We start from the raw sequence: 25,539 nt of genomic DNA, 5'->3' as shown, positions 1-25,539 counted from the left end.
ATGAAAAACAAACACAGGGTTTCACCATGTTGGCCAGGCTGGTCTCAAACTCCTGACCTCAAGTGATCCACCTGCCTCAGCCTCCCAAAATGCTGGGATTCTAAGCATGAGCCACCATGCCTGGCTGAAAATTATGCTATCTTTTGATCAACAGCTCCCACTCCCCAAATGTGATACTCTTCTACAGGGTACCCTTCCAATGACAATGAATTGTATTCTCCAACAGTTAAAATTTTCTAGACCCTCCCACCCTAATTACACACTGAAAAAATACTATTGGATATGCTCTCTCCCACCCAAGGTTCTGCTGTTTACCCCATTTCCAAGAGTATCTGCACCATTTTAGATCAGAGGCCCCAGAAAGACAGGGACATTCCTATTTAAACATCTGTCACGCGTAGACATATTAGGTACCAAATAAGTGCTTTTGATAAGGACACAAAGTGACAGCTTTGGGAAAGCCATAGTGCCCTACCATCACCGATTACATTCAGCCATTCAAAACTGGATTGAAATCCAGACCTCCCAAGAAGAGTCCCCATAGCCTAGTCTGAGATGGAATGCATGGCATTCTTCAACCTCTCTTCCTTAAGTATCTGTCCAGATTATGTCCTTTCATGTGTTTTTGAAGTAAAAAAGAAAATCATATCCTCTCCTAAAACTTTTCCTGACTCAGGCATTTAATATTATTAATGAAGACTGAATGGCTGGAGTTTAATTATTTTAATGCTTCCAGCTCAAACTGTAGAAGTCTAGGAACCAAATGTTTGGCTCATCGTAGCTAAAACCTGCCTATACTTTTCATGTGCTTGACTATAAAATGAAAAACAAGGAAAGTGGCTTGTAATTGTATAGCAACCAAACACATGGTTTTCCCCTTTCCTTTGGGATGAAAATGCCTTCCTGTAGAAACTAAGGTTATGCCCCTACTTCTGAAGCCCAAGGAGGGACACTTTGATGTGAAAGAGGATCCTGGCCAAGTAACGGATGCAGAAACCAGTGTGGGAATAGGAGGAGCCTCCAGAAACAGGAAAAGGCATTGTCCCAGGGAGGGGTTATTTCATCCCACTCTGTCGTCATTCGGGCTGTCTGGTTTATTTCCTCCTCCAGGTTGGTGTGAGTTGGAAGGACAGTCCTTTGTTAATGAGGTCAAGAACAAGACTGACCATTTTGTGAGGTGGTTAGGGCTGAACTTTCAGATTTCAGATTTTGTAAGAAGTGACTGAGAAAAAAAATTAATCTGGGCTTCATCTAAGCAACACCAAGGCAACTGGTTAGGAAGTGAGAAGTCCAATCAAATAACATCAAACACCTTGGTTTTTCTAAGGAAATATTTCCACTGGCCAACAGCTTAGGCTTTATGCAGACATGAGACTGAAATCCTGCCTGCAGCCAGGTTCCCTCAATAAAACTTGCTAAAATAAAAAAGATTTTATTTTAAGAGTTTCATATTACAAATGAATAGCTGCTGGTCGAAGCACTGATAAACACAAAGCAACGTATAGAGCTGGGAAAATCCCTGGGCTTGTTTTCTGGGACAGCATCAGCAATGCCCCCATGTGGGTTTCATCTTTCTTGGGGACTTTCTCAGCACACACTTGTGTGTGCCCTGCAGCTCCTTGTGGGAATACTGATGCATGGGTCCCGGCAGAATCTTCAGCCAAACCTCTGTCAGCTGGGAGCAGCAGTATGGGAAAGAGTGGCCAAGGCTGGTTCCATCTGGCACAGGCCCGAGGCCTCTGGCCACATTATTTTCATTGTACTTAGTACTGAATGCTTCATAGTGCTTGAGAAGGCTTTGTCTTTCTTAGTTTTCACAACAGTCCATGTTGTAGGATATCTTTAATATTAGATTTAGCATTTTAGAGTTCAAGAAGCTGCTGACCAGAAGGCTTAAGGGACTTGTCGATCATCACCTGGAAAATGAGTATTTGACCCAGGATTAGATTGCATAAATATGCCTGGGTCTCTAATAGCTGCATAGTCTACATAGAGCATTGCCATTTTCTCTCAGAACCTAAGGGAATACTTTTCTCATCCTGTAGGAACCCCTCTCTTCCCAGGGCCCAGGGTAGCCCCTGCCAGTCTTACCTCAGGACATGAACTTGGTCTGAACTGCTGGAGGCACTTGGTTTTTTTCTTTCTTTTTTTTTTTTTTTTTGATACGGAGTCTTGCTCTGTCGCCCAGGCTGGAGAGCAGTGGCGCGATCTCAGCTCACTGCAAGCTCCGCTTCCCGGGTTCACGCCATTCTCCTGCCTCAGCCTGCCGAGTAGCTGGGACTACAGGGGCTGTGGAGGCACTCTCTTTACTGAGGTTGGGCTCAGCTCGGCTCTTCGTTCTATGTCACACAAAAAGACCCATGAGGGTTTGAGATGAGCTGGTTTTTTTTTTTTCTAATCTGCAATACTAGTACATAAAAACAAAACCTTAGGGAGCATAAACTGAGTAAGCCAAAGCTAACCTTATAAAGCAATTCAATCTGATATGGCAAAATATGAGTCATCTTCCATGTACAAGACCCAAGGATGAATGAAAACAGTCCTGACACTTCAGGAGTTCACAGCCTTCTGAGGTAGACAAATGCACACACACTCGTTTGCACTACAGGGTTCACTGCATAATTGTTACACAAGAGCTAGAAACTACATGTTAAGTGGGCCCAGAAGAGGAAGGAGACACCGATTCTGACCAGGGATGTCTGGAAGCTTTCTCTGAGGAGATGGGAGGGGCCCTTGACAAGTCCGACTTGCAAAAGCAGAAACAGAGGTCCCGAGTAGTGTGATTTGCCCAAGCTCAGAATGCATTTCTTCATCCATCATACCAAATAGCTTCAGAATCATTATCTGACTGTTACAAGGGAGATATAGTGTATTGTAAAATTGAGATGATTTTTATTCTCAGCTCTATTTTGCTAAAAAAAAAAAATTCCAGGAATAAGGCAATGGCAGAAGTGACCCATTTTTCTCGTTTTGCATAAATTTGTATTTAAATTCTCACTATTGGGGACTTTCATAATAATAAGATTTATCCAGAGCTTTGCATCAGTGTTAAAGAAAGACGTTCATTCAGAGGAAAATTTTCAAAAAGATCAACATGCATTGAAATCCATTTATGTTTTCTATGTTTCTAATTGGCATTTCTTAAAATATTTGCTAATTGCTAAATTATTTTAGCCAAGATTAAATCCCCTGGTTTTTCTACTTATTTGAGTTAGTACCAAGTGAATAGATAAGGAGAAATCTATTTCCTCCATGGAAGTAGATTAAGAGGTTATAAACATAGGATTAGACCAATCTACAGTATTAAGCAGGAGAAACTGGTCATAATGTATCACAATGAGTTTTTATCCATGTTCAAAAATAGCATACTTGTTAAAGCACCGGGGCATTACACTGAGAGATGCTTCATAAATACTTTCTATTAATATCTCCCCTTTTAAAGTAGGTTTCCGAGAAATGTCTAATACAAAAACTTTGTTCTTAGACAGATGTTCTCAAGTGGTCTTTGTTTTAAGGTATCTACTTGTGTGGAAATTTCTGCTTAAAACCAGTACTTTGAAGATGGGTGTGGTGGCTCATACCTGTAATCGTAGCACTTTGGGAGGCTGAGGGGGGCAGATCACTTGAGGTCAGGAGTTCAAGACCAGTCTGGCCGACATGGTGAAAACCCCATCCTACTAAAATACAAAAAAATTAGCTGGACGCGGTGGTCCCAGCTACTTGGGAGGCTGAGGCAGGAGAATCCCTTGAACCCAGAGGGCAGAGGTTGCAGTGAGCCAAGATTGCACCACTGTACTCCAGCTTGGGCAACAGAGTGAGATTCAAAAAAAAAAAAAAAAAAAAAAAAAATCCAAAAAACAAAAACACCAGTACTTTGAGATAAGATATCGGGTACATGTGAATCTGACAGAGAGACTGTATATTTAATTTTGTCCAAAAATCTTAAGTCATCTGATTATACACAGTATTGTATACAGTGTTTTTCCGCTGAGAGCCGTACAACCCTAAGGTTGATGAATTCAGGCCGAGCTCCGTGGCTCATGCCTATAATCCCACCACTTTGGGAGGCCGAGGTGGGAGGATCACTTGAGCCCAGGAGTTCAAGACCAGCCTGGGCAAGATAGTAGGACCCTGTCTCAAAAAAAATTAAAATAAATAAATAAAGTTAACGAATTCAGTCATTTGATTAATCATTATTGAATACATATGATGCACCAGGTATTGTACTACATGCTAGTGCTTGCTTTAAAGAAGCCTACAGTTTATAGAGTAGACAAACACTAAATATACAAACAACACTCACTGAATGTGATGAAAACTCTATTTTCTTGAATAGAAATGGCACAGATTATAAAATGCACCATTTAAAAAAAGTCACTTAGAAAAACTGTGGCCAATTAAACTATGACACAGTTTTGATGATAAGATTCATCCCTAGGCCGGGCGCGGTGGCTCAAGCCTGTAATCCCAGCACTTTGGGAGGCCGAGACGGGTAGATCATAAGGTCAGGAGATCGAGATCATCCTGGCTAACCCGGTGAAACCTCGTCTCTACTAAAAAATACAAAAAAAAACTAGCTGGGCGAGGTGGCGGGCGCCTATAGTCCCAGCTACTCAGGAGGCGGAGGCAGGAGAATGGCATGAACCCGAAAGGTGGAAAGGTGGAGCTTGCAGTGAGCTGAGATCTGACCACTGCACTCCAGTTTGGGCGACAGAGCGAGACTCCGTCTCAAAAAAAAAAAAAAAAAAAAAAAGAAAAAAAGATTCATCCCAACTTCAGAGATGTTAAAATACGAAAAAAAGCATATATCAGAATCAGCGAAATGCAGTACTCTCAAGGAAAAACAGGACTGTGTTAGACTATCACAGGGAGATCTTTAAATAGGGATGGCCTCCACTCTGAGATACATTTTAGCTCGTACCTTAAGAATAAGAAGTTGGTCCTACTTCAGCACAAGAGGAACGTTCCGGGCAGCAGGAAGAGCCTCAGGTCACAGAGGCATGTTTGAGGTGACTAAATTATATTTCACAGGTTTGGTAGCAGTTGTCTTGGGGCTTCTTCCAAACCACCACTGTTTTATTATAGAATTCTAAACCATTGAGGCATCTCCCTTTCCACATGGTCCTCTGCAGCTGTTGTAGCTTTCCTGCTGTTGTTGTGTGTTCTGCTTTCAGGCTGCTCACCGGCCCGTCTCCTCTCACGACTGCTGCTCTGGGGACCACCTCTCGGCTCTCCACTGCTACCTCTCTAGCCTGTGGCCTGCTCCTGGTTGAAGAAGCCATCAATCAAAATGAATACCACTCTGGAAATCTTGGGTGGCCTGACCTGATATTTTCGCATAGTGGCCACAGATATTTTAGGCCCCCAAGAGGTAGTCTTACTCTTTCAATTTTACTGGCTCCACTGTTTGAGGAACTTGGAACAATTTCCCCAGGGACTGGTCTGGAGGTACTGTTGAATAACACCACAGTGTTTTTCTTCCTCCCCACTGAGGGCCCGTTGATGTCTCAAGATCAGACATAAACCTTTTGGTGTTTAACTCACTCAGAATGAGAGCCCTGCTTTCCCTCAGCACTCTTGCCCTTCGAGGGTGGGGCCACATGTTTTCTTCCTTTATTACTGGGGACTTTTGATCCTGGTTTTCGTTATTTGTCATTCCCAGGAGAATTTAGTACCCTGTGTCTTGGTAAATTGTAAGACCGCTGTGGATTTTGGAGTTGAGACTCATTTCCCTATCCCTCCCTTCAAAAGAAAAAAGAAAGAGAGAGAACACCCAAACCCTGCATCGTCGCTCACTCACCTGTCCAGAGCCTATGGAACAGTCATTGGGGCAGCTGTCACGAGCTGTCCACACAGCTTTTCTGAGATATTGACAGTCTCATGAGGAAGTGCTTATAACTCCCTGCAATGGTTTGAATGTGTCCTCCAAAGTTTATGTGTTGGAAACTTACTACTCAATACAACAATGTTGTCAGGTGGGGCCTTTAAGAGGTGATTAGATCACAAGGGCTCTGTCCTCATGAATGGATTAAGGTTATTGAGAGAGTGGGACTGTTATGCAAGCAAGTTTAGCCTCCTTCCTGTGCGCTCTCTCTTTTTCTCTCTGAAAAAGAATGGAAGTTATTAGATGCTTTTTTTTTTTCAAAAAGAACCCTGGCTCCTTATACGATCTCTACCAATTTCTTCACATCCTGTTCTAACTCCTCAACATTCCATTCCTCCTTCATCTTACGTAACCTTACTATAGTTTTCATTTTCACCAAGATTTATAGTGACTAGTCAAAAACGATAGCTAACATCCTTTATGATTTCATCTTACTGACCAATTGGCATGTGGTTAACCATTCTTCCATTCTTAAAACACCCTTGGCTTCCCTGACACCATGTTCTTTGCATTTTTTCCCATACCATTGGGTTTTATTTCACTCCTTTTGGGTTTTCTTTCTTTGCTCAACTCCTAAACTTTTGAGTATTCTATAGGCTTGATGTTGGTTTCTCTGTTTGTTTTCTGTCTTTATTCTCATTCTGGGCACTCTCATAACCACTAAAATTATGACAATTTCCAAATTTATTTCACTAGCCCCACTAAGATCCAAACTTACATATCCAACCTCCTCTTGGATATGAAATTTGATAGCTAATAATCATTTGAAACCAGAATTCTTGATTCCCCTCTCAAATCTGTTCTTGTCTTTATCATTTCAGTAAATGACAGCTACTTAGTTGTTCAAACTAAAAATCTAGAAGTCCTTATTGATTCCTTCCTTTCTGTCACCCCTGTGTCCATCCATCAGCAAATCTAGTCAACTCACCCTCCGAAATGGATCTCAAATCTGATTATCTCTTTTATTCTCTACCTTTACTCTCTTAGTCCAAATAACTGGCTGTAGTAACTATCTAACTGGCCTCCATGCTTCTATGTTTGCCCCCTCTTACAACCCATCCTCTACATAGCATTCAGGGTGATTTTTTCAGAAAAATATAACTCAGGGCATGTCTATTCTCTGTCATTTAAATTAAACAAAATTCAGCTTCTTCGCTTTGTGTAATTTGGTCTCATCACACAAGCTTTATCCCTTTGAGATTTTGTTTATTTGTTACCAGGTGCAAAGATAGACCCTTTTATTCTTTAAAGGCAGATATACCTTTTCAAATAGATCCTTTTACTTTCGACTAAACCCCAGTTTTGCTGGCAAAAGAACACTACTTTTCCTTTTTAGGAACTGGTTGTGGGCAGGTTTAAGGGACTGATAGGATGACCAGATGTGTAGTGGAGAACCCCAGTGTCATTGCACAAATGCCAGCCTTCCCCATGTTCATGGCTGAGCCTAGTTAATACTGTAGGGGAATTAAAGTTTTCTTCAGCGCACCAGCCATTTTTTGGGGGGGTAATTATTGGTGGGAATGCTGTATCGCTATCACCCACCTCTCCTGCACTTATTTGCAAAGTTTATAGTGCTTTCTTCTAGGCCTCCATAAAAATTTGTTCTCATAATTTCTATGTGTGAAATGTAAGCCCAAAAGTATCTGAGACAGGTCTCAATCAATTTAGAAAGTTTATTTTGCCAAGGCTAAGGACACACCCAAGACACAGCCTCAGGAGGTCCTGACAACATGTGCCCAAGGTGGCAGGGTACAGCTTGGTTTTATACATTTTAGGGAGACATAATAATACATCAATCAATACATGTAAGATTTACAGCAGTTCAATCTAGAAAGGCAGGACAACTCGAAGAGGGGACTTCCAGGTCATAGGTAGATTTAAAAATTTTCTGATTGGCAATTGCTTGAAAGAGTTATTATCAGTAGAAAACAATATCTGGGTTGTGATAAGCAGTTGTAGAGTCCAAGGTTTTATCATGCAGATGAAGCCTCCAGGTAGCAGATTTCAAAGAGAATAGATTGCAAATGTTTCTTATCAGATTCAGAGTTTGTGTTGATGTTAAATGCTGGTCAGCTTTTCCTGAATTCCAAAAGGGAGGAGGGTATAATGAGGCATGTCCAATCTGCCATTCCCGTCATGGCCTGAACCAGTCTTTCAGGTTACCTTAGGAGTGCCCTGGCCAAGAGGAGGGTGTCCATTCAGATGGTTGGGGGGGTCATAGAATTTTATTTTTGGTTTACAGAAATCATCTGTAAAAATGTATTAAAAACAACAAAACAAACATTTTGCATTTGTTTTTCAAAGATAGCCATGCTTTGTGGCTCATACTTGTAATCCCAACACTTAGGGAGGCCAAGGTGGGAGGAACACTTGAGGTCAGGAGTTCAAGACTAGCCTGGGCAAAATACCAAGATCTCATCTCCAAAAATAACAACAACAACAAAAATTAGCCAGGTATGGCAGCATGCACCTGTAGTCCCACCTCCTCAGGAGGCTGAGGTGGGAAGATCTCTTGAGCCTAGGAGTTTAAGGTTACAGTGAACTATGATGGCACCACTGCACTCCAGCCTGGATGACAGACAAGAAAGAAAGAACAAAAGAAAGGATGAACAAAAGAAAGAAGGGAGAAGGAAGGAAGGAAGGAAGGAAGGAAAGAAAGAAAGAAAGAAGGAAGGAAGGAAGGAAGGAAGGAAGGAAGGAAGGAAGGAAGGAAGGAAGAAAGAAAGAAAGAAAGAAAGAAAGAAAGAAAGAAAGAAAGAAAGAAAGAAAGAAAGAAAGAAAGAAAGAAAGAAAGAAAGAAAGAAAGAAAGCTCATTTGACCAAGACTCCCTTATTGAGCAAATGTAGTCAGGCTCCTCTGAGCCCTCCTTTTGACTAGACTTTATCTTTGGCCCAATCTTTGGCTTTCCCAGTCTAGTTTTAGCATTGGATACTGCTTAGCCAGTTTATAGAGAATCCCACCACCTTTGATATCTAACCAAGCTCTCCTCCATACCCTTGATGTCTAATCAAGTTCCTCTCCCCTAATGTCCTTGATACTTAACCAAGTCCCTCTTTAGTATATTTCTATCCAGTGACTCCCTCATCATGCCCCTTGGATATATTCCCACTTATCCCTGTTGTATTTATTTATTGGTTGATTTTTGAGGTAGGGTCTCACTCTTGTCACATAGGTTGTTATCCCTGTTGTATTTAGAATTGAATTCAATCTCTCTCCTTTATTGCAATAGTCTTGAGTAAAGTCTTCCTTGCCATTTTTAACAAGTGTCTAGTGCCAAATTTCTCTTCAATGTATTGATTCTAAGCACCTCTGTTTAACTTTTAAATTATCATTAATACTCCCCCAAATCCCCACAGTATAGATCTTCTCTTCTCACTAAGTTCTGACCCATTAATTATTTAAGCAAGTGTATTATTTTTTTAAAATCATAAACATCTATCTATTCCTTGATCTCTGTTCTTTAGAGCTGCTTCACAGTTGTAATCCTGATATCTCTTTCACATTGCATTTTGGTGATTCTTTTTGCCTTTTTCTTATGTAGGATTCCCCTATTTAGTTCCCCTGTCATCTTCTTTTTAATTTTTTAAACACATTTTTGGGGTACACGTGAAATTTTGTTACATGTGTGTAATGCACAGTGATTAAGTTGGGGTATTTAGGTTGTCTATCACCTGAGTACAACACATTTTTTGTTAACTATAGTCACCCTACTCTGCTATCAAACATTGCTTTTGTCTCTTCTATCTAACTGCATGTTTGTACCCTTTAACCTATTTCTTTTCATTCTTTCTCCTTCCCCCACTCGCCTTTCCCAATCTCCATTATCTCTTTCCACTCTACCTCCAGGTGATCAAGTGTTTTAGCTTCCACATGTAAGTAAGTACCTACAATATTTATTTTTTTATGCCTGGCTTATTTCACTTAATATGATGACCTTTCATGTTGCTGCAAATGATATGATTTCATTCTTTTTTATGGCCAAATAGTATTTCATTGTGTATATTTACCACATTTTCTTTACCCATTCATCCATTGATGGGTATTTAGGTTTGTTTCATATATTTGCTATTGTGAATAGTGCTACAATAAAAATGCAAATGCTTTGTATCCCTTTATCCCTTTGATCTATTGGTTTCATTTGGATAGCTACTTGGTAGTGGGGCTGCTGGATTGAATTCTGTTTTTAGTTTTTTGAGAAATCTCCATACTGTTTTTCTTAGTGACTGCACCAGTTTACATTCCCAAGAACAGAGTAACAAGTTCCCTTTTCTCCACATCCTCATCAACATCCATTATTTTTTTGTCTTTTTATAATAGCCTTTCTGACTGGGGTGAGATGATGTCTCATTGTGGTTTTGATTTGCATTTCTCTGATAGATTAGTGATGTTGAGCATTTGAGCATTTTTTCGTATACCTGTTGGTCATTTGTATGTTGTCTTTTGAGAAATATCTATTCATGTGCTTTCCCCCACTTTTTTTTTGAGACTGAGTCTCGCTCTGTCACCAGGCTGGAGTGCAGTGTCATGATCTCAGATCGCTGCAATTTCCGCCTCTCTGGTTCAAGCGATTATCCTGCCTCAGCCTCCCGAGTAGCTGGGACTACAGGTGCACACCACCACTCCCAGCTAGTTTTTGTATTTTTAGTAGAGACGGGATTTCACTGTGTTGGCCAGGATGGTCTCAATCTCTTGACCTCATGATCTGCCTACCTTGGCCTCCCAAGGTGCTGCAATTACAGGTGTAAGCCACTGCACCCAGCCTCCCCCAGTATTTAATGGAATTATTTGTTGCCTTTTTTTCCTGTTGAGTTGTTTGAGTTCCTTGTGTATTCTGCATATTAGTCCCCTGTTGGATGAAGTTTGCAAATGTTCTCTTCAATGCAACAGGGTGTCTCTTCACTTTGTTAATTATTTCTTTTTTGTGCAGAAGCTTTTTTTCTTGCTTAATTAAGTCCCATTTGTCTGTTTTTATTTCTGTTATCTATGCTTTTGAAGTCTTCATCATACATTCTTTGCCTAGACCAATGCCCAGGAGAGTTTTCCCTAGGTTTTCTTCTAGTATTTTTACAGTTTTAGAGCTTGTGCTTAAGTCTTTAATCAACTTCAAGTTGATTTTTGTATATGATGAGAAATAGGGGTCCAGTTTCATTCTTCTGAATGTGGCTATCCTATTTTTCCAGCACCATTTATTTAAGAGATTGTCCTTTCTCCGATATGAGTTCTTGGTGTCTTTGTCAAACATCAGTTGACTGTAAATATGTGACCTTATTTTTGGGTTCTCTGTTCTGTTCCATCGGTCTATATGCCTATTTTTATACCAGTATGATGCTGTTTGGGGTATTATAGCCTTGTGGTATATTTTGAAGTCAGGCAATATGATGCTTCCAACTTTGTTCATTTTGCTCAGGATTACTTTGGCTCTTGGGTTCTTTTTTGATTCCACATGCATTTTAGGGTTATTTTTTCTAGTTCTGTGAAAAATAATGTGACATTTTCATTAAAATTGCATTGAATCTGTAGATTGCTTTGGTCCATATGGCCATTTTAACAATTTTAATTCTGATCCATGAGCTTGAGATGTTTTTTCATTTGTTTGTATTATCTTCAATTTCTTTTATCAGTGTTTTGCAGTTTTCCTTGTAGAGATCTTTCACCTCTTTGGTTAAATATATTCCTAGGTTTTTGTTTCTTTGTATGTTTTTTGTAACTATTGTAAATGGGAATGCCTTCTTGATTTCTTTCTTGGCTAGATTGTTATTGATTTATAGAAATAACACTGATTTTCGGGCATTGATTTTGCATCCTGCAGCTTTACTGAATTCATTAATCAAATTTAAGAGGGGTGTGTGTGTGTGTGTGTGTATGTGTGTGTGTGTGTGTGTGTGTGTAGGCTAGGTTTTTCTAGATATATCATATCAATAGCAAAGAAGGACAATTTAACTTCCTGTTTTCCATTTTGGACGCTATTTATTTTTTTTCACTTATCTGATTGCTCTGGCTAGGACTTCTGGCACTGTGTTGAATAGGAGTGGTGAAAGTGAGCATCCTTGTCTTGTTCTAGTTCTTAGAGGAAAGGCCTTCAACTTTTCCACATTCAGTATGATGTTAGTCTTGGGTTTGTTGCATGTGGCCTTTCTTATTTTGTGGTATGTTCCTTCTATACATAGTTTCTTGAGAGATTTTTTTAAAATCATGCAGCCATGTTGAATTGTATCAAATGATTTTTCTGAGCTATTGAGATGATTATGTGGTTTTTGTCCTTCATTCTTTTGACATGATATATCATGTTTACTGACTTGTATATGTTGAACCTTTCTTGTATCCCTGGTATAAATCTCACTTGATCATGGTATATTATCTTTTGTTTTTTATTTGTTTGTTTGTTTGTTTGAGACAGGATCTCCTTATGTTACACAGGCTGGAGTGCAGTGGTGTGATCTTAGTTTATTGCAGCCTCAACCTCCTGGGATCCAGCAATCCTCCCATGTCAGCCTCCTGAATAGCTGGGACTACAGGTGGATGCCAACACACCTGACTAATTTTTGTATTTTTTGTAGAGATGGGGTCTCACTATGTTGCCCAGACTGATCTTGAACTCCTGGGCTCAAGTAATCCTACCACCTCACCTTGGCCTCCGAAAGTGCTGGGGTTACAAATGTGATAATCCCATAGCAAATCCAACAGCATATCAAAAAGATAATACAAGCTGCCAGGCCCAGGGGTATTATCTTTTTGATGTGCTATTGGATTTGGTTTGCTAGTATTTTGTTGAGGATTTTTGTGTCTATGTTCATCAGAGATATTGGTCTGTAGTTTTCTTTTTTGTTGTGTCTTGTGGTTTTGATATTAGAGTGATGCTGACCTCGTAGATGAGTTAGGAAGAATTCCCTCCTCTCTGATTTTTTGAAATAACTTCAAGAAGATTCATATTAGTGCTTTGCACATTTGGTAGAATTCAGCTGTGAATCTATCTGGTCCTGGGCTTTTTGTTGTTGTTGTCTTACTCAATCAATCTTACTACCCGTTATTGGTTTGTTGAGGTGTTCTATTTCCTCATGATTCAATCTGGGTAGGTTGCATGTTTTCAGGAATTTATCTATATCTTTAGGTTTTCCAGTTAGTTTATAATTATTCATCATAGTCTATGATGATCTTTTGTATTTCTGTGATGTCAGTTGTAATGTTTCCCTTTTCATTTCTGATTTTGTTTATTTGGATCTTCTTTCTTCTTGGTTAGTCTAGCTAGTGGTTTGTCAATATTGTTTATCTTTTTGAAGAACCAACATTTCATTTTGTTGATCTTTAGTATTTTTTTAAGTCTCTATTTCATTTAGTTCTGTTCCAATCTTTATTATTTCTTTTCTTCTGCTAATTTTTGATTTAATTTGTTCTTGGTTTTCTAATTCCTCAAGGTGCATTATTAGAATGCTCATTTGTAATTTTTCTGCTTTTTTGGTGTAAGCATTTATTCCTATAAACTTCCCTGTTAGCACTGCTTTTGCTGTATTCCACAGGTTTTGGTATGTTTTATTTTCATTTTTTCAAGAAATTTTTTGATTTCTGTTTTAATTTCCTCATTGGCTCCATGGTCATTCAAAAACATGTTGTTTAATGCCCTTGTATTTGTCTAGTTTTGCGAGTTTCTCTTAGTATTGATTTTTAACTTTATTCTATTGTGATTTTAGACAATACTTGATATGATTTTGATTTTTAAAAATTTTCTGAGACTTGTTTTGTGGCCTAACATATAGTCTGTCTTGGAGAGTGTTCCATGTGCTAATGAGCAGAATGTGTATTTGGCAGTTGTTGGATAGAATGTTCTGTAAATGACTAAATAAAACCTACTTTAAATTCAACTTTTGTGTGTGTCAATTTTCTGTCTAGATGAGCTGTGTAATGCTGAGAGTGTGGTGTTGGGAAATCCCCCACTATTACTGTACTATAGTCTATCTCTCTCTTTAGATATAGGAATATTTGCTTTATGAATCTGGATGTTCCAGCCTTGGGTGCATATATGTTTAGAATTGTTATATTCTCTTGCTGGATTGACTTTTCATTAATATATAATTATCATCTTTGTCCTTTCTTTTCTTTAACTCTTCTTGATTTAAAGTCTGTTTTATTGGATATAGCTACACCCACTCACTTTTGGTTTCCATTTGCATGGAATGTCTTTTTTCATCCCTTTGCTTTCAGTCTATACGTCTTTACTAGTAAGATGAATTCCTCAAAAGCAGCATATAGCTGAATCATTTAAAAAATATCAATTCAACCATTCTGTATCTTTTAATTGGATAATTTGATCCATTTACATTCAAAGTTACTATTGATATGTGAGGCTTTGTTCCTGTCATATTACTAATTGTTTTCTGGTTTTCAACGTATTCTTTTTTAATTTTTTCCTGTTATTGTCGGTCATTGTAGTTTGGTGGGTTTCTGTCATGGTACCATGAGTCCTTTCCTCCACTGTGTGATCGTTTTACCAATGAGTTTTACAGTTTGATGTGTATTCATGATGGCAAATGACATTCTTTTGCTTCCAGGTTTAGGATGGCCTTGGGCATTTTTGTAGAGTTGGTCAAGTGGTAATGAATTCCCTCAGCATTTGCTTGTCTAGGAAAGACTATTTCTTCTTCATTTATGAAGGGTAGTTTTGCTGGATCTAATATTCTTGGCTAGCAGGTTTTTTTGTTTGTTTGTTTGTTTTTTGTTTTTTTAGCACTTTGAATGTATCATCCCATTCTCTTCTGGCCTTTAAGGTTTCTGGTGAGAAATCCACTGTTGCTCTGATGGAGTTTCCTTTAAAGGTAACTAGATACATTTGCTGTTTTTAGGATTTGCTCTTTATCCTTAACATTAGACAGTCTGACTATAATGTGCTGTGGAGAAGAATTTTTTGTATTGTGTCATCCTGGGATTGCTGAATTTCCTGTATCTGAATGTCTAAACCTCTTGCTAGACTTGGGGAGTTGTCATCTATTATTTTGTTAAATAGATTTTCTAATTCTTTCATTTTTTTATTTGCCCTTGGGGATATCAACAATTTGTAGATTTGGTCTCTTTACATGTCCCAAACATCACAAAGGCTTTACTCCTTATGTTTGTTTTCTTTATTTTTATCTTACTGAATTATTTCAAAAGACCCATCTTCAGTTTCTGATATTCTTTCTTCTACTCAATCTAGTCAATTGATGAAGTTTTTAAATATATTTTGTATTTCATTAAATGAATTATTTACTTCCAGAATTTCTGTTTGGTTCTTTTTAAAATGTCTATGTCTTTAGTAAATTTCTGATTCATATTCTGAACTGTTTATCTGACTTCTCCAAGAATTCTCTTGTATCTCACTGAACTTCTTTAAAATCAGTATTTTGAATTCTTTATCTGGAATTTTATAAATTTATTTATTTTTGAGATGTCATTCTGTTGCCCAGGCTGGGGTGCAGTGGTGTGATCTTGGCTCACTGCAACCTCTACCTCCCAGATTCAAGCAGTTCTTCCTGCCTCAGCCTCCCAAGTAGCTGGAATTACAGGCGCCTGCCACCATGCCCAGCAATTTTTTTTTTTTTTTTAATTTTTAGTAGAGGTGGGATTTCACCATGTTGGCCAGGCTGGTCTCGAACTTCTGGCCTCATATGATCCACTGGCCTTGGCCTACCAACGTGTTGGGATTACAGGCATGAGCCCTGAGCCCAGCCTATAAGTTTCTTTTTGATTGGGATATGTTGCAGGAGAATAATTTTGCTCCTTATGAGGTTTCATTTTTCCTTGCTTTTTTACATTGATATTTGTGTATCTGGTGTAACTATTGCTTCTTCCAATTTTTTGAAATTGCTTTCTTAGGGAAGGACTTTCTCCTGAAGGTGTATATAATGTTGTTGGTTGGGTAGGGCATTTTGGCTTTTCTTTTTGGAGCATGCAGTATTGTAATTTCTATATGACTTCTTTGGCTATAAACAGTATCAGTGGTATCTGTGATTTACTCAGTGGCTTAAGATGTGGTTATTATTTGAGACTGTGGTGAAGTTTTGCTGGGGAGTAGGATGCCATGGACCAGTCAACAGGTCTCAGTGGTGGCAGCAGTGAGCTTAGCATGCCTGTTCTTTGACTTCAAGGCAGCTTGTGCTGTCACCAGTGTTATTGGGTTCAGGAGGGTAGTTGGGGGAGGAGACTAGGATAGAAGACTTGTACTCATGCCCCCAGTAATACATTCAGGTGCTGACTGTGATGGCCAGGGGTGGGGGTGATCCCCAGGCTACCAGGGTAATACTGAAATGTGGGCAGCAGTTGCTGTACTGTAGGTTTGCCTACAGGGAGGGTGGGGCCTCTCTCAGCTGGAGCAGTATAGGCAGGTGGCTGGAGAATACAGTTTACTCATACCTTAGTCCCATAGAAGCCTGCAGGAGCAGAGGTGGGATTTGTCCTCGAAGCACATGAAAGTGCCTGTGCTTCCCCTCTCCCTCCTTCCTTGGCCTGGTGGTACAGGGACAGGGTCATCCCCAGCCCTAAGTCATTATGCAGACCTTTGGAGGATAGATTCTCTGAATGGCACCAGCTATGGGCTTGCCACTGGGGAGGGCAGGGTTCTTCTCAGCTGAAGCAGCATAGGCAGGTAGCTGTGGGTAGATTGCTTATTATGGCTTGGTCCCACTGCAGCCTACACAAGCAGCAATGGGATTTGTCCTAGGGGTGCAGAGGAGCACCCAGCCTCCCCTTTCTCCTTTGCCTGGTGGTGGCAGTGGGACCATTAGCCCTGGCCCTAGAGCAGGATGCAGACCTTTAGAGGCCAGACTCTCAGAATGGCACCAGCCATGGGCCTGACACTGGGGAGGGTAGGGCCCTCTCAGCCGGAGCAGTGCAGAGAGGAAGCTATGAGGAGTGCAGTTTGCCTTGGCCCCGCAGCAGCCCACAGCAGCGATGGTGGGATTTGTCCTTAAGGTGCACGGAGGTGCTTGGCCTCCCCTCTCCCTCCTTGGTTTGGTGGTGCCAGTGACAGTAGCAGTTCTAGGGCAGTATGTGGTCCTTTTGGGGTTTAGCTCTCAGGAGGGCACCAAGCTGCAGCTGTGCAGAGTTCAGATGCCTGTGGGACTCTTTGTGAGTTCATTCTCTGGAGCAATGTCTCTTGTTCAATCTCTAGTCAGATCTCTGTTAGTTTTTGGGCCCACATAGATCAAGGCATCCTCCCATAGCTAATAGTGTAAAAACTGGTGGGAGAGTTGAACCCTGAGGGGACTAGATGGGGAGTCTCTCTTTTATTCTTTTCCTAGGAGCTTCTCCCTGCTCTAAGCCAATCCTGGCTAAGGAAGTGGCCTTGCTTCCCTCTTCTTACTTGCTTTTGGTGCTTCTCTTCACATCTCTGTTAAATCCCAGTGTTCTTAGATGAGCTTTTTAAAGTGTGAATATTACTTGCTATTTTGGTTCCCGTCTGTGGAGGAGGTGTGTACTAGCTGCATCTAATCAGCCATCTTTTTCTGTTTTCCTCTTTCTTGGCCATTTTAGTAGAGTGCATCTTCTGGGAGCTTCCTGAGAAGGGATATATGATGTGGCAAATTATTTGACATTCTTCCCATTGAGAGGGGTATATATTTCCCTTTCCCTTGAATTTGGACTGGCTTGTGACTGCTTTGACTAATACAGTATGACGGAAATGGCACCATGTCAATTCTAGTCTCAGCCTTTAAGAGGACTCACAATTTCTGTCTTGTCTTGGAACCATGTAAAAAGTCCAATTAATCTGAAGTAGTCCAGCTGTGAGAAAGCCCAAACTAAACATGTGAAAAGCTATGTGGAAAGAGAGAAATGCTCAGCAACCCCCAAGCTGTTCAACTCACCCATCTGAGATAATAGACACTGAAAAATAGAGACAATCTGTCTCCTCTGTGCTCCATCCAAATTCTTGGAATCGAAAGATATAGCTGCTCCAAGTCACTAAGTTTTGAGATCTTTTTTTATGAAGCCACATAAAGCTGCAACATATAGAAAATCATTTGAGACCTTGAATGTCTTGAAATGTCTTCTATTTATCACTTATTTAATAGTTTGTATGGATATAGAATTCTTGATTATTAGAATTTTTCTTCAGAACGTTGAAGGTATTGTTCTGTCATCTTCCAGCTTCAAGTGTTGCTGATAAGACATCTGATACCATTCTGATCCATATACCTTTGTATGTGATCCAAGCTTTTGTTTTGTTTTGTTTTCCTCTATGGAAGTTTTAGGTTTACCTCTTTGACCCCAGTGTTGTGAAATCTCATCACGATATGTTTTGTTGTAGGTTCCTCTATCAATATAGGGGAAAAAACCAAATAAATTGTTTTTACCTACTATACTCTCAACCCTCAACACAATAGATGTGTTAGTTTTTTCTTGCACTGACTAATTCTCTGACACCACCTGAGTGTTCTACAGTTCAATTCAATTCTGACACTAACAGGAATTAGCTAAGATCCCATAGGTTAGGGGTTCCGTCCCACAAGACTCCTTCCCCACTTCAGATATCAGTTGCAAGTAGTTCCTCAAGTTACCCACAACTTCTGTCCAATTTGGCTAAAGATCAGAGGTTCCCATAACCCCCTCCTTCAGCTTGATCCTTTGCTAGAATGGCTCATAGAACTCAGGGAAACACTTTACTTACTATTGCTGATTTATTCTAAGAGGATACAACTCAGGAACAACCAGATGGAAGTGATGCATAGGGCAAAATATAGAGGAATAGGTGCAGAGCTTCCATGCCCTTTCTGGGTTCACCACCCTCTACATGTTCAGCAACCTGGAAGCTCTCCAAACCTTGTCCCTTTGGGGTTTTATAAAGGCTTCACTATGTTGACATGATTGATTAAATCATTGACCACTGGTGATTAACTCAACCTTCAGCTCCTCTTATCACTTGATTGGTTCCGCTGGCAACTATCCCCTATCTTGAGACTTTCTAAGAGCCCCCAGCCATTAGTCACCTCAGTGGAATACAAAAAGGCACATATTACTTCAGAGATTCTGAGAGTTTTCTGAGCTATGTGATAGAAAATGAGGCAATGATCAAGTATATGTTTCTCATTATAATATTGCACTCTAGTTCCTCCATCTACATCCTAGTTTTCAAAATTGTGTCGTTCTACCCTTGTATTACTATCATTCTCTTGTAAACTAATTCCTTCTTAAGCCATCTACTATAATATTAATAGGATTAGGGGAAACAGTGGTTATAATTGTGTGTGCAGGTGACCTGTATTTCTGTTTTGTATGCTGTATTATTTAGAATTATTTGTTTCACATTGTCTCCCCTATGAAATTGTAAACTCCATGATTAGGGACCATTCTCTTTTTCACTACTGTATCCTCATCTCCTAGCACAGTGCCTGGCATGTAGTCGTTATTTAATAAACATCTCTTAAATAAATGAATAAAGAAATGCCCAAGGCAGGAGGCTGGAAAGATGGCAGGGACAGACACTTCAAAATAAAACATCATAATATCCCTCATCATTTTGTCTAGACCAGTGGTTCTTAAAGGACGGTGACTTTACCACCCAGAAGACATTGGTAATGCCTGAGGACATTTTTGATTACCAAAATTAGAAGGTGGGGCAGTTTGCTATTGACATCTAGTGAGAAGTGTCCAGGGATTCTGCTAAACATCCTACAATGCACAGCACAACTCCCTACAGCAAAGAATTATACAGTTTAAATGTCAGTAGTACTGAGGCTGAGAAACCCTGGTCTAAACCAAGCTCTAATATATAGCTAATGTTTATAATTTGGTAATTCTTAAATACATGGCCCATTTTCAAAATACCACAAACATGGGTCAAACCTTCTATCTTTATGCCTTTTTTGGTGTATGGGCTCAGTGGAGAAGTACCAGGTTTGAATATCCTATGGCTCACCCCTTTATAGTAGTTGATTTTACATATTCCCCGCCCCCTGCTTTTTTTGAAAGCTAGGATTAGTGGACAAGGAAAAGAGTAGAAAAGAAATACACAGAGTCCTTACTTAATTCATTAATTTTCTTCCTACCTTCAGTGGTAAGTAGATTTAATGGTGTCTTACATTGTTTCTCAGCTGGTCCCCTATCTTCTCAGAGAAAAGTGCCTACCAGGCTATTCACAATAACCAAATAGGGTAATCATAGCACTCTAAGACTAGAAGGGGCCTCGTTTTAAGATAAAGTCATTATGCCTCATGTAGCTAGCTGGATATAGAACTAGAATAAAAGTTTGGGTTTGTACTAAAAGATAGCCGTATTCTGTTGTAGCATGTTCTTTGACTTAAAAACAACAGCAGCCACAAAAGTCTGTTGACTACACAAATCTACCTTCAACAACACAGTGAATAAAATGCTTACCCTATTCTACTTTCATAAAAACTGAAATCACCTGGGGCGACCATTACATGTTATCCAACCATAGTAAATGCTACACCACAGACAGTTGATTATGACCTTGCAGACAAAGCATGGATTTGTAGTTATATGTTGTGACATGCAGCACATTTGGGAATCTTGCATAAACTATGTTTTGATGACAGCTATGTTTGCAGAATGAATTCATTCAGGCTAAACTCAGCGGTTAGTCATGGTTGGTTATTTAATGCTTTACCACTCCCCAACTCCACCTCTCTCTTCCAAATTCATCGTTTAAGTCCAGACAAAGTTGGCACACAATGGATGCTGTGTCTTCTCCTCTGCAGTTCTTGTTCCACTAATGACTTGTTATAAATTCAAAGCTAACCATTTTGCTTTTGTTACTCTCTCTCTAGAAGCTGGATAATAATATGGCCTCCTTCGTCATTTTCTTCTCCCAGAGTCTTTTTTTTTTTAGATGAAGTGAAGTGTAGTGGCATGATCTCAGCTCACTGCAACCTCTGCCTCCTGGGTTCAAATGATTCTCCTGCCTCAGCCTCCTGAGTAACTGGGATTACAGCTGTGTGCCAACACACCTGGATAATTTTTTGTATTTTTAGTAGAGATGGGGTTTTGCCATATTGGTCAGGCTGGTCTCAAACTTCTGACCTTAGGTGATCTGCCTGACTTGGCCTCCCAAAGTGCTGGAATTACAGACATGAGCCACTGCGCCTGGCCTTCTCCCAGAATTTCTGAAAGCCTGTAACACAAAGGTTCTTTGACATCTTCGATAAATGAAAGCCCTGAACCAAATCCATGGAGTCTCTGACTACTTCTTCCTTCACGGCTCTGTATGATGAGAGTTCAGTCATTCCTTTCTTTCTCACCTGGCCTAAAGGTGTCCTCTTCCTCCAGGCTCTGCAGTACTTCTTTAAGCCTGAATATTTAACCACACGTCTGGGCTGGATTTTTAAGAGGTCACTCAACCTTCTCATTGGGCCACAGACTGGAGTGGATAATCCGCCATCATCTGTGACCACAGAATAGCTTTTAAGCTCTTTTCATTGCCAAGAGGGAGCCTCGATACTGGCTGCTTTTCTATCAGTCCCCCACTGAGCACTTCCTCCTTCCTCATTTATGTTCATTTTCTTGTATCATGTATGTACGTTACTTCTCTCCACTAAATGTAGTTCCTTGAGGACAGGACCCTATCCATAGAATTGCCATGACAGCCAGCTCTATGGTTTGGCCCTAATGGGTTTAATTAGTATTTGTGCTAGAGTGATAGGGGAAGTTATATCAGATGTGCTCTATGTCCTGGTTCTTATTTCCCTGTTTACCTTATTTATCTGGTGATTTCCTATTTATGTAGCTAGACTAGGGGGCATTCATTTCTTCAGGGGTTTTCAATGATGGGATCAGAAAGGAAAAAATAAATTTAACATCAACATCTTTGTACTAAATATTAAGATGGGAAAAATTTTCAAGGATAAGCAAGTGGGTAGAATCATTTTTTTCTCCTTCCTCCCCACTTTCCCTACCAGGTCAAGATCCCAGCAACTAAAGATAGAGAAAGAGTGTGGGAGGATCAAAACAATTTAGGAAATTAGTCTTGCCAGGAGCAGTGGCTCATGCTTGTTATCCCAGCATTTTGGAAGGCCAAAACAAGAGGCTCACTTGAGGCCGGGAGTTCAAGACCAGCCTGGGTAACATAGTGAGACCCTGTTTCGATTAAAAAAAAATTTTTTTTAAATAAGCCAGGCATGATCGTGTGAGCCTGTAGTCTCAGATCTTCAGGAGGCTGAGTGGGGAAGATTGCTTGAGCCCAAGAGTCTGAGGTTACAGTGGGCTATGATTGCACTACCGCACTCTAGTCTGGGCAACAAGATGAGACCCTGTTTGTAAAATGAAAAAGAAAAGAAAGAAATTAGTCTGTCTGTGGACCTTGTCTCCTGCCCCAACTCCAGAGAGCTTTAGGATATCCCTGATCTGAGTTCACCTGGTCTTTCTGATCTTTTCTGGAACTCATCTATGACTCAGAGAAAAAGGGTAGAGATAGCATTGAGGGTGGAAGGAGCACAGTGCATGCCTGTGACAGTTCAAGGCTCTTTGGGGAGCCCAGAGGACTATAGATGACTGATCTTCTGGTTCCATAAGAAAGTCCGAGAAAATAGGGACAGAAGGAGAGGGGAGAAAGGAGATAGAGTGGGGGGGAGGGGAAGATTAAATGAGTGAGAGAGAGAACCCACCACCCAGCAAATACGTAGAAGGAAAAGGTGAAAGAAATAGAGAAAAAGGAGAGAGAGGAAAAGGAAAAAGGGAGGGAAAGAAATGGATTACCTTCTCTACCTGGCTTGAATTGAGACTTCTACAAACTAGGAAAGGGTCGTCTAAGAGATATGTAGTAAGTAAACCAAAACTGTTTCGTAGACCTGAAACAATTGGTTGCCAGCAATATCATATCAGTTAACCTAATACCACAGACAGGGCTGCATGGTAACTTTCAGGAGCAGTAGGCACTTCCTCCTCAGAAAAAAAGTAAAAAGTATATTTTATGATTAGGTTAGAATAAAGGTGAATATATTAACATTACATATTAAAACACGTTCTTTGACCTAAAACTTTATTTTTTCCTTCTGATTTCTAAAGAAATAAAAATCTGTTCATGGGCCCTAAACATATTGTGAGTCTCTAGTCACTGTGCCCTTTGTACCTGCTGTGGATCTTGGCCCCGGCAACAGGGTGAACATGGGCCACTGGAGCCTGGAAGTCTGCCACTGAGAGATTCCCTGGGAGCATGGCTTTTTTTTCTCTCCTGGATTCCATGGATTCTCTTCTTCTCCCCAGGTATGGTGTGCTAGTCCCTCTTGCATTCCTATAAAGACATACCTGAGGCTGGGTAATTCATAAAGAAAAGGAGTTTAATTCACTCACGGTTTGGCAGGCTGTACAGGAAGCATAGCAGCAACATTGGCTCGGCTTCTGATGAGTGCCTCAGGAAGCTCACAATCATGATGGAAGGTGAAAAGGGAAGCCAGCATATCACATGGTGAGAGCAGGAGCAAGGGACAGAAGGGGGAGGTAGTAGACATTTTTTTTTTTTTTTGAGACAGTGTCCCACTCTGTCACCCAGGCTGCAATGCAGTGGTGCAATCACGGTTCACTGCAGCCTTAACCTCCTGGGCCCAAGCAATCCTCCCACCTCAGCCTCCCAAGTAACTGGGACCACAGGTAGGTGCCACCATGCCCAACCAATTTCTTTTTAATTTTTTGTAGAGACAGGATCTCACTATGTTGACCAGGCTGGTCTCGAACTCTTGGACTCAAGTGATCCTCCTGCCTTGGCCTCCGAAAGTGCTGGGGTTACAGGTGTGAGCCATTGCACTTGGCCTCCAGACTCTTTTAAACAACCAGATCTCATGTGAACTAACTGAGCAAGAACTCACTCATCACCAAGGGGATGGCACTAAGTCATTCATGAGGGATGTGCCCCCATGATTCAATACCTTCTACTAAGCCCCACCTCCAACATTGGAGGTCATGTTTCAACATGAAATTTGGAGGGGACAAATATCCAAACCATATCATATAAGTTTCTCCTGCATTGACCTTTATACAGGTAAATAAATGCCTCTAATCTCAAACCCCAATCAGACAGTCCCTCATGTCATTAGTAAGGATAATTCCATTTCAACTGGGAACTAATTATAAATGCAGGGCTTTCGTGCTGCTATGTGTATTAGCTTGACAATCCAATTGACAGCTGCTCACTCTAATATTGCAAAAAACAAGCAAAACCTCAAAGCATCACTCTCACCATATGGATACAGAGCTCCTGACCACCATGCACATTGTGACTAGTGACCAGGGAAGGGAACTAAAAGCTCGTCTTCATTGCTGGGTGCATTCACATATTGGCAAGCTTGCAGAACTCCCACCCATTTCCTTCTCCACTAATTGCCCTACTAAGACTGCAGCAGAAAACACAACGGATCCTGCTCTGAAAACCACAGGGGCTCATAGGAGTGAGTGACATTTTATTTCTCTGCCCTTCAGGAATTAGCCTCCTTACTGTCAGACCAGCCGCAGAACTTTCTCCCACTTATCCCTTAGATGTCAACCACCCACACTTCAAATCACCCTGGAGACTGATGTGACTGGGATGATTTGACTGCATGTAGGTTAGAGCTGCCTCCAGGCAACTTGTGGGGCCAAGGCTTTGTGGCTAAAAGGAAGTGAGCATTAACACATCACTTAGAACAGCAAAGAGCATCATCTGAAAATCATCATCTGAAAGATCATCATCAGAAGAGCTGTGAATATCACTGATTTGATAATTGGGTATTTTTGGTAAAACACACACACACACACACACACACACACACACATACACACACATATATACACACAGCCCTGCTTTTATGAGAATTGCACTTAAATTGATGTGGGTGGAGGTTTTACTGAACTGAGCAATTCTTAACCTTTGGAGTATAACACCTAGTCTCCCAATTCCTGTCCTGAACAGCATGCCTAATACAGTATTTTAAAATTAGAGATAATTAAATTTGATTTTGTTTCAATAATTATTTTGACAGTTTTAAGATACCTTTTGGGATTGTTTGTACCATTGCAGTCTTTTTCAAATCCAAGACTGAAATGAATTTTTCTAGCTATTTATCCCATCTTTGAGTTAAGAACATAGGTCCTTGCATTTCAGTTTAATAGGTGATCCTTTAAAAGTTGTTTATTTACTTAGAAACAGGGTCTTACTATGTTGCTGGCTGGTCTTGAACTTCTGGGGTCAAGTAATACTCCCACCTCAGCCTCCAAAGTATCTGGGATTACAGGTGTGAGCCACTGCACCTGGCTCTAATAGTTGATTTTTGAAACCATATGGAAAATTTCAAGTTAATAAAAATTTTTAATTAAGAAATATGTGCACAATTCACAGATGACCAGTCTTTTGGAATTATTATAGAATATTTTTGACAATAAAACTATGCTGAACTCAATCTTTTAATGATTATCAAGATATTTTCTGATTGCAAAATTATGAAAATTAATGTTCATTGTGATATTGATGTCAGTCTAGGTCAAAGTGGAGTTCTGGAGACAGAATAATACCTAAAGTAGATCTGTTTTTCACTTTGGGAACTGATTATAACACCTGGAAATTATGTATATATTATTTAATCAAATGAGATAACATATATCAATAAACCAAGCATTGGTGCTTGGCACATAGTATTTTTCAGTCAATAAGAGAAGAGTTTGAATATTAAATTATTTACACATTGGGGAGTAACTTCCTAGATCT

At 40.1% G+C, this 25,539-nt stretch overlaps 1 protein-coding gene and 1 long non-coding RNA gene across 2 annotated transcripts in view; one reads left to right on the top strand and one right to left on the bottom strand.

Moving 5' to 3' along the window:
• The window catches only part of LOC104674695, an 84,077-nt gene extending 59,154 nt beyond the window's left edge, over nt 1-24,923 (top strand). The window contains exons 2-4 of the mRNA XM_010379086.2: nt 5,175-5,448; nt 23,499-23,591; nt 24,279-24,923. Coding sequence (XP_010377388.1) covers nt 5,175-5,448; nt 23,499-23,591; nt 24,279-24,335 — 424 coding nt within the window. The 3' untranslated portion in view covers nt 24,336-24,923. The remainder of the gene's footprint in view (nt 1-5,174; nt 5,449-23,498; nt 23,592-24,278) is intronic.
• Nucleotides 1,417-5,007, bottom strand: LOC104674694. Its single transcript, XR_749671.2, has 2 exons — nt 4,922-5,007; nt 1,417-1,916 (listed from the first exon to the last, which is right to left on the bottom strand). It is a non-coding gene; the product is annotated as an uncharacterized LOC104674694 (long non-coding RNA).
• Nucleotides 24,924-25,539: the final 616 nt, after the last annotated feature.

Source organism: Rhinopithecus roxellana, chromosome 2 (assembly GCF_007565055.1).
Source record: "Rhinopithecus roxellana isolate Shanxi Qingling chromosome 2, ASM756505v1, whole genome shotgun sequence".
In the NCBI taxonomy this organism is placed as follows: Eukaryota; Metazoa; Chordata; class Mammalia; order Primates; family Cercopithecidae; genus Rhinopithecus; species Rhinopithecus roxellana.
This window is presented reverse-complemented; position numbering and strand designations above follow the sequence as displayed.